At 38.0% G+C, this 12,373-nt stretch overlaps 1 protein-coding gene across 1 annotated transcript in view; it reads right to left on the bottom strand.

Annotated features, from left to right (window-relative positions):
• The window catches only part of CRY1 (cryptochrome circadian regulator 1), a 115,113-nt gene that overhangs the window by 20,069 nt on the left and 82,671 nt on the right, over positions 1 to 12,373 (bottom strand). The window contains exon 2 of the mRNA XM_010381389.2: positions 10,545 to 10,653. Within this exon, the coding sequence (XP_010379691.1) occupies positions 10,545 to 10,653 (109 nt within the window). The remainder of the gene's footprint in view (positions 1 to 10,544; positions 10,654 to 12,373) is intronic.

Genomic DNA, 12,373 nt, shown 5'->3' with positions numbered 1-12,373 from the left:
ATCCCAGCACTTTGGGAAGCTGAGGCAGGCAGATGCTTGAGGTCAGGGGTTTGAGACTAGTCTGGCCAACATGGTGAAATCCTGTCTCTACTAAAAATACAAAAATTAGCCAGGCATGGTGGTGCATACCTGCAGTCCAAGCTACTCAGGAGGCTGAGACAGGAGAATCACTTGAGCCCAGGAGGCGAAGGCTGCAGTGAGTCAAGATTGTGCCACTGCACTGCAGCGTGAGTGACAGAGGAAGACTCCGTCTCAAAAATAAAAAAAGAAGAAAACGTCAACACCTAACTTCAAAGCTTCAAAGGACAGGCTGACTTTTTTGTGAGGGGCTAATGTAGCTGGTGATTTTATGTTGAAGCCAATTCTCCTTGCCCATTCTAAAACTCCTAGGGCCCTTGAGAATTATGCTAAATCTATTCTGCCTGTGCTCTTTAAATGGAACAACAAAGCCTAGATGACAGCACATGTGTTTACAGCATGGTTTATAAATATATATATATATATATATTTTTTTTTAGATGGAGTCTCGCTCTGTTGCCCAGGCTGGAGTCCAGTGGCCGGATCTCAGCTCACTGCAAGCTCCGCCTCCTGGGTTTTACGCCATTCTCCTGCCTCAGCCTCCCGAGTAGCTGGGACTACAGGTGCCCGCCACCTCGCCCGGCTAGTTTTTTTTTTTTTTTGTATTTTTTAGTAGAGATGGGGTTTCACCGGGTTAGCCAGGATGGTCTCGATCTCCTGACCTTGTGATCCGCCCGTCTCGGCCTCCCAAAGTGCTGAGATTACAGGCTTGAGCCACCGCGCCCGGCCTGGTTTATAAATATTTTAAGCTCTCCGTTGAGACCTACTGCTCAGAAAGAAAGACCCCTTTAAAAATATCACTGCTCATAGACAACGCACTTGGTCATCCAAAAGTTTCAATGGAGATGTATTAGGGAGATTAACATTGTTTTCATTCCTACCAATGTAACATCAGCTCTGCAGTCCATGGATCAAGGAGTAATTCTGACTTTCAAGTTTTATTAAGAAACACATTTTGTAAGGCTATAGCTGCCATAGACAGTGATTCTTTTGATGGTCTGAGCAAAGTAAATTGAAAACCTTTGGAAAGGATTCACCATTCTAGATGCCAATAAGAACATTTGTGATTCACGGGAGGAGGTTAAAATATCAACATTAACAGCAATTTGGAAGAAGTTGATTCCAGTCCTCATGGATGACTCTGAGGGTTTCAAGACTTCAGTGGAGGAAGGAACTACAAACGTGGTAGAAATAGCAATAGAACTAAATAAAACTAGAAGTAGAGCCTGAGGATGTGACTGAATTACTGCAAACTTATGATAAAACTTGAATGGATGAGGTGCTGCTTTCTACGTATGAGCAAGAAAGTGGTTTCCTGAAATGGAATCTCCTCCTGGTGAAGATGCTGTGAATATCAACAAAATGATAACAAAGGATTTAGCATATTGCACAAATTTAGTTGATGAAGCAGTGGCAGGGTTTAAGAGGACTGACTCCAATTTTCAAAGTTGTACTGTGAGTAAAATGCTATCAAACAGCATTGCATGCTACAGAGAAATCTTTGGTGAAAGGAAGTCAATTGATGTGGCAAACTTCATTATTGTCTTAAGAAATTGCAATAGCCACCCCAACCATCAGCAACCACTATGCTGATGAGCCAGTAGTCATCAGCATTGAGGCAAGAACCTCCACCAGCAAAAGATTATGACTTGCTGAAGGCTTAAATGATCACCAGTAATTTTTAGCAACAAAATATCTTTAATTAAGATGTGTATTTTTTTAGTCATAATGCTACTGTACACAGAAAAGACGACAATAAAGAAAACTTTCATATATACGCACTGAAAAGCAAAAAAATTGTGACTTGCTTTATTGTGATGTTTGCTTTACTGCAATATTTACTTTATTGTGGTAGTCTGGAACCAAACTTGTAACATCTGCCAGGTATGCCTGTATCAAGAATTGTAATTGTTAGCTACTAAAAGGTGGTCAACAACGACAAGGAATAAAACAGGAGATAAGGCTACACTTCAGTATGGTAGGTAGTAGCCACTAGGCCACGTGTGGCTTCTGAGCACTGAAATGTGACTAGCTGGCACTAAGATGAGCTGGAAGTGTAAAATACACACAAGATTTCAAGAACTTCATATTTTTTTTAAAACTCCTTATATATAGAATATTTTAGATATACTGTGTTGAATAAATCATTAAAATTAATTTCACCTGTTTCTTTTTACTTTTTTAAAGTGGCTATTAGAAAATTTTAAATTTAACATGCTTTCTGTTGGATGGTACTGCTCTAAGGTGTTCAAAAGTACCAACTGCAGAAAGCAGCTGCCCCCTCTATGGGGAGGGAAAATAAGCAAGGAATGACTAAAAAAACTTAACAAAAGCTCCCTTCCACTAAGTCACTGAGATTCACGGGTCATTGGATGGAGCGTGCTGCCACAGGAACACACAACCTTCCCTGTAAAGAAACTTACCAGAGGGCAATGACCAAAACTGTTTCATACCAATAACCTGCTGGTTGGCTGAGAAACTTCCTGGCAGGTATGGGCTAACTGGAGGTGATCTGTAGAAGCTGTCCACCAGGTGGCATAGAAACTTCTCAGCGGGTGTAAGTAGGCTTACACAGAAATTCACCAGAGGGTGTATGTAGGCTGCAGCTGGTTCAGAAGGGCTGCTGAGGTGAATGCTACTGACCCTCCTGCATACTCATCTGCTGGCCCAGGGAAAAAAAGCACAAGTATATCAAGAAGAAAAGTTCTCTCCTGCTGTGACCTTGCAGAGCACCACCAACAATGTCTTTTGATAAAGCTTAATATCTAGCCAGCTGGCAAAGGAGAAATGTTTACAGTGTCCAGCTCCAGTATCACACAGTAGGGCAAGGTGGGTTTGGCGCTAAGAAATAAACTAATTAATGCATACTGATTTTCTTTATTGTTTTCTATTTCATTGATTCCCATTCCTCTTTATTTTTTGTTTTCTTTCTACTACCTACTATTGGTTTAAAGTGTTCTTTTTCTATCTTTAAGGTAGAAACTTAGTTCTTTATTTTTCCTTTTCTAATATAATATTGAAATATTATTTTAGAAAAAATATTAATTTTCCTCTAAGCACTGCGTTAGCTGAATTCTGTAAATTTTGATATACAGTCCTCCCTTTATCTGCAGGAAACTGGTTCCAGGACCCCCTGTGGATACCAAAATTCAGAGATGCTCCAGTACCTTATATAGAATGGTATAGCATTAGGATATAACCTGGTGTGTCAATATATATATATATATTTTGTGTTTTTTTTTTTTTTTTTTTTTTTTTTTTTTTTTTTTTTTTTGAGACAGAGCCTTACTCTGTCGCGCAGGCTGGAGTACAGTGGTGCAATCTCGGCTCACTGCAACCTCCGCCTCCTGGGTTCAAGCGATTCTCCTGCCTCAGCCTCCTGAGTAGCTGGGATTAGGGGTGTGCACCATCATGCCTGGCTAATTTTTGTCTTTTTAGTAGAGACGGGGTTTCACCATGTTGGTCAGGCTGGTCTTGTGCTCCTGACCTTGTGATCCGCCAGCCTCGGCCTCCCAAAATGCTGGGATTACAGGCGTGAGCCACCATGCCCAGCCTTTTAGAGACTTCGTTTTCTCAATTCTCTAATGGGTTCAAACAAAATAAGAGAGAAAAAAAAAACCTCTATAATTCTGTGTCATATTCACTTTCATCTCATTGTTAATATGGGAAACAATGATCTATTGTGAGTTTTTACATCTTAACCAGAGGTGGAAGTCCCTAGCTACTCTTCTTTTTTTTTTGAGACAGGGTCTCGCTCTGTTGCCCAGGCTGGAGTGCAGTGGCATGAATATGGCTCACTGCAGCATTAACCTCCTGGGTTGAAGTGATCCTCCCACCTCAGCCTCCTGAGTAGCCAGGACCACAGGCATGCACCACCACACCCAGCTAATTTTTAAAATTTTTGTAGAAATGGGGTCTCAGCATGTTGTCCAGGCTTATCTCCTTGTAAGAGCAGGTTTTTATTTTAAGCAACACGTAGTTACCTTTAAATTTCAATACCTGGATTTAACAGTAAGATTGCAAATAGCACCAACATATTTTCATTTGAGTAACTGGATATTCACTTTGCAATTTTTTTTTGAGAGAGGGTCTTGCTCTGTCGTCCAGGCTGGATTAGAGTGGCATGATCTTGGCTCATTGCAGTCTCAACTTTGCAGGCTCAAGTGATCCTCCTACCTCAGCCACTGGAGTAGCTAGGAGTACAGGTGTATGCTACCATGCCCAGCTGATTTTTAAAATTTTCTGTAGAGACAGAGTCTCACTATGTTGCCCAGGCTGGTCTCAAACTCCTAGGCTCAAGCACTTGGCAATTTTAAGCACTAATATTTGTATCTATTTTTGTGTATTACAATTACTTGTTAATCAGAAAGGATAACAGGAACAACTAAACGAATATAAAGTTCTTGGCTTGGCGTGGTGGCTCACACCTGTAATCTCAGCACTTTGGGAGGCCAAAGCAGGCAGACCACTTAAGATCAGGAGTTCGAGACCAGCCTGGCCAACATGGTGAAACCTCATCTCTACTAAAAATACAAAAATTAGCTGGGCATGGTGGCACACTCCTGTAGTCCCAGTTTCTCAGGAGGCTGAGGCATGAGAATCACTTGAACCCAGGAGGTGGAGGTTGTAGTGAGCTGAGATTGTGCCACTGCACTCTAGCCTGGGTGACAAAGTAAGACTTGGTTTCAAAAAACAAAAACAAAAACAAACCAAACCAAAACAAAAGAAATAGCACTCCCAAACAATTTAAAAAAAAGTTCTGAAGTCATAATTAATATACTGTGAAAATAATTAAGAAATGTAAAATTTGATAGTAAAACTAAAAGTTGTAAATCACATATGTCCTAGGAGAAGGCATTTATTTTTAAATTGACAGTAAATTAAACAGTATAATTACATAAAAATGTTAAGCTACCTCACAAAATAATCCAAATACAAAGAAGTAAAACTCTAAAAATTTCCATCCATCCATCCATCATCCTTTCCTTCTGTTTCATAACTCTAGTCTTAGGGTCTAAACTACTATTTATATACTGAAGAGTCCTAAATTTAGTCCAGACTTCTCCCTGAGCACTAGATTTGAATGCCTTCTCAACATGTACACTAAGATGCTTAAAAGCCATCCCAAACTAAAAATTTATAAAATGAACTCCTTATTTTTCCCTTAAACTTGTTCCTCCATAGTCTTTGTTACTCCATTAAATGGGAATCCATTCTACCATGTGTCCAGGCTAAAAACCTAGAGTCATCCTTGACTCTCATATATCACATATAGGCAAACCTAATAGTCTCTATTTAAAAAATATATTCAAAACCCTACCACTTCTCAACACCTCTATAGCTACCCTGGTCCTGGTCATCATCATCTTATTCCTAAGTAACTGCCATGGCTTCCTAACTGATCTTTCTGCTTCTTCCTCTACAATACTTCCCAACCCCGTGTATTCTCCACAAACAGTCAGAGAAATTCTTTTAAATCATGAGTTAAATCATGTCACTCTTCTATTCAAAACTCTCCAATGGTATCCACTTCAGTTCGAGTAAAGGCTGAAGTTCCTAACATGATTATAGAGCCCTATGATCTGGCTTCCAGCCACCTCTCTGACGCCATTTCTTCTTTTCACTCACTGTGCCCTAGACACTGGCCTTCTTGTTTTCCCTAAACAAATCATGTACATGTCTACTTCAAGGCCTTTGCTAACTGCTGTTTCCTCTGCCTTCCATGCTCCTTCCCCATGTTTCAGTTAGCTTAGTGGAATTATTAATTCTCAAAATTCTGTCAGGTAACTGGATAGTTCTTTTATTGGTTTCACTTGGATCTGCTCATGAGGCTGTAATTCACTGGCAGCCTGGCTGGGGCTGGAGTGTCTAAGATAGTCAAACTCACACATCTCAGACTTTGATGTTGGCTGTTGTTTGGTCCAATCTCTGTATGTGGCCTCCCAAAGTTAGATATTCTACCCCAGGCTTTCTTACATGATAGAAGGAGCATCCTAAGAGGGGGAAAAGTAGAAGTTGAAAGGTGGCTTAAGGCCTAGGATTTAGAATTCACAATGTCTTCTTTGACACTTGGTTAAAACAAGTTATAAGGGCAAGTCAGGTTAAAGGGGGTAGGGAAATAAACGCTACCTTTTGAAGGAAAGAGCTGCAAAATATTGTGGATATGATATACCACACCCCAGATGCATGGCTCACTCCTTTCATGTTTGTTCAAATGTCACCTTATCAGTGAGGCCTTCTATGATTCCATATAAAGTAACTAACTTTCCCTCACCTTGACATTTACTATCCCACATTTTACTCTTCTCTATAGCACGTATCACCACCTGACACTGCACATTTACTTATCTGTTTACTATCTGTCTCCTTCCACTACAGTGTAAGCACCATGAAGATAGAAATTTTTTGTTTGTTTCACTACTGTATCTCCAGTACCTCGGACACAGCCTTGTATATAGTAGGCACTCAATCAGTATCTGTTGAATACATTCTATCAAGCATGTGTCATGAATTAATACAGCAAGATCCAAAGTAACTTAAAAAAGCATAATATAAATTTTACTGTTGAAAAATGGTGACTTTATATGTTCTTTTATTCTGTGATTTTGAACAAAACATTTTATAATGCTTCAGTGTGGCCATCTACAGACTTTAGCCATATGTCTCTGTTTCTTAGATATAATGAGGCCAGGCACAGTGGCTCATGCCTGTAATCCCAGCACTTTGGGAGGCCAAGGCGGGTGGAGACTCCTGGATCCTGAAGCCAGGAGTTTAAGACCAGCCTGGTCAACTGGTGAAACCCTTTCTCTGCTAAGAATACAAAAATTAGCAAGCTATGGTGGTGCATGTCTATAATCTTAGCTACTTGGGTGGCTGAGGCACAAGAAGGGCTTGAGCCTGGAAGGCAAAGGTTGCAGTGAGCAAGACAGCACTACTGCACTCCAGCCTGGGCAACAGAGCGAGACTCTCTCAAAAAAAAAAAATAAAAAACAGAAATAATTAAAAAAAAGAAACAGATATGAGAATGTTTTTCAAAAATCTAGATATTAATTATGCACCTAGTCTCTAAAACCAATAATTTAAACTCCTTATTAGAAGTTTCTGCAGGGCCTAGAAAAAGTCACCTTGTTAGCCTATATTAAGTCAAAGTTTAACTTAGAAAAAAAACTAAGTAAAAAAACACCAGAAAAAATGATGATAGTTTATTAGATATATATGTGTTTACTTATGTGTGTATAAAAATGTTCTGACCCATTCCTGAATCTACTCCTTATAAACAGAATAAATTGAGTGAATGACACAGAAGAAAGATACATACTAGGGGAGATATCAGTACTGCAGCCACTGCCACAACTATCCCAATTAACTAAGGGCACTGTTACCAGGTCTAAACTAGCCTTACCTCCAATGTGGAAAACCAGATTAATTACCTATTAAAAATCCCACTACTACTACTTGCTGTACTAGAACCATATTAAGACCTGAGACACTAATTAAGTGACTCAGCTAGTTAATGACAGAAGAATCTTCTCCCTCAGAGAAACTTGGTTCTGATGGTTAGGGTGAAGGTGGGGGATGATATGTTTTTAATTATATATCCTTTCAGCCTTTTTTTATTTTTTATTTTTTTATTTTTAAAAAAAAACACATGCACGTTGAACCTATAAGCAAAAAGTAAAAATCAAAACATTAATTCAATAAAAAAGGAATTAATTCCCTCTATGGCTCTAGATATGGTAAATAAATCTAAAAGGAAGTTTTCATAAACGGCATTTTATACAGACTTCTATATGCAGCTAAAGAAAAAATCAGAATAAAATAATAAGTACTATATGTATATGTATGTGTTCATGTATCTGTATATTATGGCCCATGTGGAAACCCATTCCCCTCTGCCAAATTGATAAGATAGGACATCATTTAAATACAGAAGATAGTTTGGCCCAATAATGTGCTATTTTAGGCAGAAGAAATCTCAAAACAAAGAACACTTGCTGGTTTGAAAAACGTTGGTTCAAAACAAGTAAATAAGAATTTTGTTATTTTAAGGCAACTAGGGCTAGGTGCTATGGCTCATGCCTGTAATCCCAGCGCTTTAGGAGGTTGAGGGAGGATTGCCTGAGGCTAGAAGATTGAGACTAGCCTGGGCAACACAGCAAGACTACCAAAAAAATAAAAATTAGCCAAGTATGGTGGTATACAACTGCAGTCTTAGCTATTCAATTCTGTAGTCCTAGGATCACTTGAGCCCAGGAGTTTGAGGCTGCAATGAGCTACGATGGCACCACTGCACTATAAGTGGGGCAACAGAGCAAAACTCTGTCTCCCTGGCCCCAAACAAAAAAAGGCAACTCCACTTAGGATTCATTTTATTTATACCAAACAGATTTAGAGATAGGGTTGAAACAATTATCCACACACACTCTTATACTCATGAGTTGCTGATAAATTATTACCATTGCTTCTGATATGCTTTCTTGTTAGAACTCTCCCAAATACCTAGGTTAAATTCTAACTCGATGTATTACAGTTGTGAACACTCTTTAATGAATGTAAATGAATGTAAATTTTCACTAACATTAAATGTGTCTTTCATACAAGCAAAAAAAAATAAAAAAAAATAAAAAAAGAAGGGCTAAGTAATGTTAATTTGATTCCCAGCACCGGGGATTGATCTTCTCATTCACTGAAAGGAGCTGTTCTCTTCTACATTAAGAGATACAAATAGAAACACTGCTATTTCAAAATCTGATGAGTCAAATGCTTCAAGAAAAAGCAGATACACATTTATGAAGTCTAATAGTAGTTGATATGGTTTGGGATCTATGTCCTCACCCAAATCTCAAGTTGAATTATAATCCCCAATGTTGGAAGTGGGGCCTGGTGTGAGGTGATTGGATCATGGGGGCAGATTTTCCCCGTTGGTGCTCTGACTGTGAGTGAGTGCTTGCAAGATCTGTTTTTTTTTTTTAAAGTGTGGCACCTCCCCACTCCTTCTCTTTTCCTCCTGCTCTGGCCATGTGAAGTTCTCACTTCCCCTTCACCTTCCACCATGACTGTTAAGTTTCCTGAGGCCTTCCCAGAGGCCACTATGCTTCCTGTACAGCCTGCAGAATCGTGAGCCAATTAAATCTCTTTTCTTTATAAATTATCCAGTCTCAGATATTTCTTTGCAGCAATGTGAGAATGGACTAATACAGTAATAAACAGGAAGGGATGAATATAAAAAGGGCAATGAGGAAACTCAGTTTCTGGTCTGGGCATTTCCATGAGCTAGTTGTATGATTTTGGGCAACTCATATACTTTCTAGGCCTAATTTTTTTCATTTGGAAAAATGGGAAGAAATAAGACTAGGTATCTTAAACATTTTTAAAGATCTGTAAGCTCCTACTAAGTTTTTTAAAAAGCACTACAGTGCCAGGCGTGGTGGCTCACATCTGTTATCCCAGCACTTTGGGAGGTCAAGGCAGGTGGATCACCTGAGGTCAGGAGTTTGAGATCAGCCTGATCAACACGGTGAAACCCTGTCTATACTAAAAGTACAAAATTAGCCAGGCATGGTGGCAAGCGCCGGCAATCCCAGCTACTCAGGAGGCTGAGGCAGAAGAATCACTTGAACCCAGGAAGCAGACGTTGCAGTGAGCCGAGATCGCACCACTGCACTCTAGCCTGGGCGATAAGAGCGAGACTCCATCTCAAAAAAAGAAAAAAAAAAGCACTACAAATTCTGTATTATTGGTAAAATGTCCATTGTTACAACCCTTTGACCCAGAAAGTCTCCTAAGAATTATCTCACAAATGTACTGGCCCATGTGAGCAAAGATTCATGAACGTGGACAAGTATGTTCACTGGCATTTGTATTAACAAAAGGCCTACAGAGAAAATAATTAGACGTTCAGTAGAAAGCTAGTTTAAAAAATTATAGCCATCTACAAAATGGAATACTATGAAGTCATCTGAAAGACTGAGGAAATGATATGGAACAACTTCCAAAACATATGGTTATGTGAATAAAGCATGGCAGAGAATGGCGTGTATAGTGTGTCATTTCAACCTTTATCAAAGGGGATAGTAACACAGACACAAACACATGGATGTGTGTGTGTGTGTGTAATATGCACACACACAAAAAAATTCTTTTTTATGCAAAGAATATTTCTAATTGGATACACAAGAAACTGGAATTGGATACATAAGAAACTGGTAGTAGCTGTTGCTTCTGGGAGGGGAACTAGCAGTTTAAGGTAGAAGAAAGATTGAACTGCTCATTGTAAACTATTTTCCCACTGTCTGATTTTTACCACGTATAGCTTTTTCATTAAATAAAGAAAAAAAAAACCCACAAAATTTTTACTTGAAAATATTTATATTCTCTACACCTTAAATTAGCCAAAAAACCTTATTTACCAAATATGTAATATTCTCCGAGAAAAGATTGTTTTATGCAAATATTTTTCAAATTACCTTGAAAAGCCTGGGAAACACATCTGCTGGTTGTCCACGAATCACAAACAGACGGGAGTTTAATTTTCGTAGATTGGCATCAAGATCCTCAAGACACTGAAGCAAAAATCTAGAGAGAAGAAAATATTATTTAAATTATTAAAAATATATATTTAGAAGACATAAATTATTACAAAATCATGTTATTCTAAAAGTTGAAATGCCAACCTATCATCTTATTACCTCTTATTGATATATAAATTACTTTTTCCAAAAAACATACTAATATATATTTTTAAATTACAGCACAAATTACCTAGTATTTTAATGAAATACTGAATAAAATCACTAATTTTCATTAAATAAGTGACTTAGCAAAAATTTAATTTGTGAACATAAAAATAGATAAAGAAGTATCAAAGCAATTAAAGAAATTGGTTTCATTATTTAAACTTGATGAAATACTTTCTACATGAAAATGGCTTTTCATATAGAAAGAAAAACTTGAAAAATCTAGAATATCTACTACTGGGGGGGAAAAAAACAGAAACATCCTATGTAATGAATAAGCAAGTGAATAAGAATATCATGGTAAAAAGGAATCTGAGGGGACAAAAAAAAAGAATGAGTATTTTTTTTGTAATATTGTAATCATTTAAGAGATTGAAATCATAATGCCCATTTTCAAGTTTCTAATTTATTAAAAAAAGAAACTAATAATAAGTAGATGCCAAATTATGTGGTTATTAATTCTCTGAGTGTAGAAAATGCCAGATTAACTTCTAAAAATAAGAAAAGGTTTCATGGAGTTGGGGTGGAGATTATAGCTTTTTTCAATGAAGTAAGTAGTAACAAGGCTTACACATGACAGATATCTAGGAAAATTCTGGGACAGTACCAGGAGACTGCTTACTGTGCATCTTCTGTTGTGAAGAAATGGAATATTCCCCAAGAGCACATTTAAAAGAGGTATCACCCATGGAAGGTCCAATCTTATTATATGACTCATGTTAATTTTCATCTAGATTCTGTTCTTTTCAGCTGGACATATCTTATTTCCTATTTTGCTTCTTTTATGTTCTTGATCTTAAGGTTAAGTATTTGTCTGTCTTTTCCACAGGCCACATGGTCTTTCAGAATAGTGATTATGTCTTACTTGTGAAGAGGAGTGATTAAGAAGCAGGGAAATGCATATTCTATAAGTGCACTGTCTAATATGGTAACCAAAAGCCACATGTAGCCATTTAAATTTAAGTTACTTAAATTTAAAAATCAGTTCCTTAGTCACACTTGCTGCATTTCAAGTCCTCAACAGCCATATGTATCGCTGGTGGCTACCATACTCAACAGTATAGCTACAGAACATTTCCATCATTGCAGAAAGTTCTACTGGACAGATTGTTCTAAAAAGTTGCTTGGTCTAGATCATTTTGTTCTCTTTATTGATTCCGATCCCATCATTTCACCAAATAAGTCTTGTTGATTTTTTACAACTGTAGTTATTAGTGACATAAGTACACTAATCAGGTCTGACACTTCTTCCTCTTTAGGAGCACCATCTTCCTCTTTAGCAGCACAGCTTGAAGAGTCACAGTGCTACATTTTTATGAGGATGCTAAAGACATCCCACCATTACACCTTAAGAAGTCTCATGAGTTTCCAAGTAGGAAGCAATCCTTTCTATCCCCACATTTATATTTTATCACATCCCTTTTCTGACTTGGTTTGCAGTCACCTCCCTAACACCTGATCCCCACCTTAACCCACCACTACCAATGTACAAATACTTAAGGGGATGTACTAAGACTGTTGTTGTTAGATGGATAGTGATATAAAAGCATCGGAGTTTA

The sequence above is a fragment of the Rhinopithecus roxellana genome, chromosome 10 (genome assembly GCF_007565055.1).
Source record: "Rhinopithecus roxellana isolate Shanxi Qingling chromosome 10, ASM756505v1, whole genome shotgun sequence".
NCBI classification, from domain to species: Eukaryota; Metazoa; Chordata; class Mammalia; order Primates; family Cercopithecidae; genus Rhinopithecus; species Rhinopithecus roxellana.
Note: the sequence above shows the minus strand (reverse complement) of the source record. Positions and strands in the feature narration are given on the sequence as shown.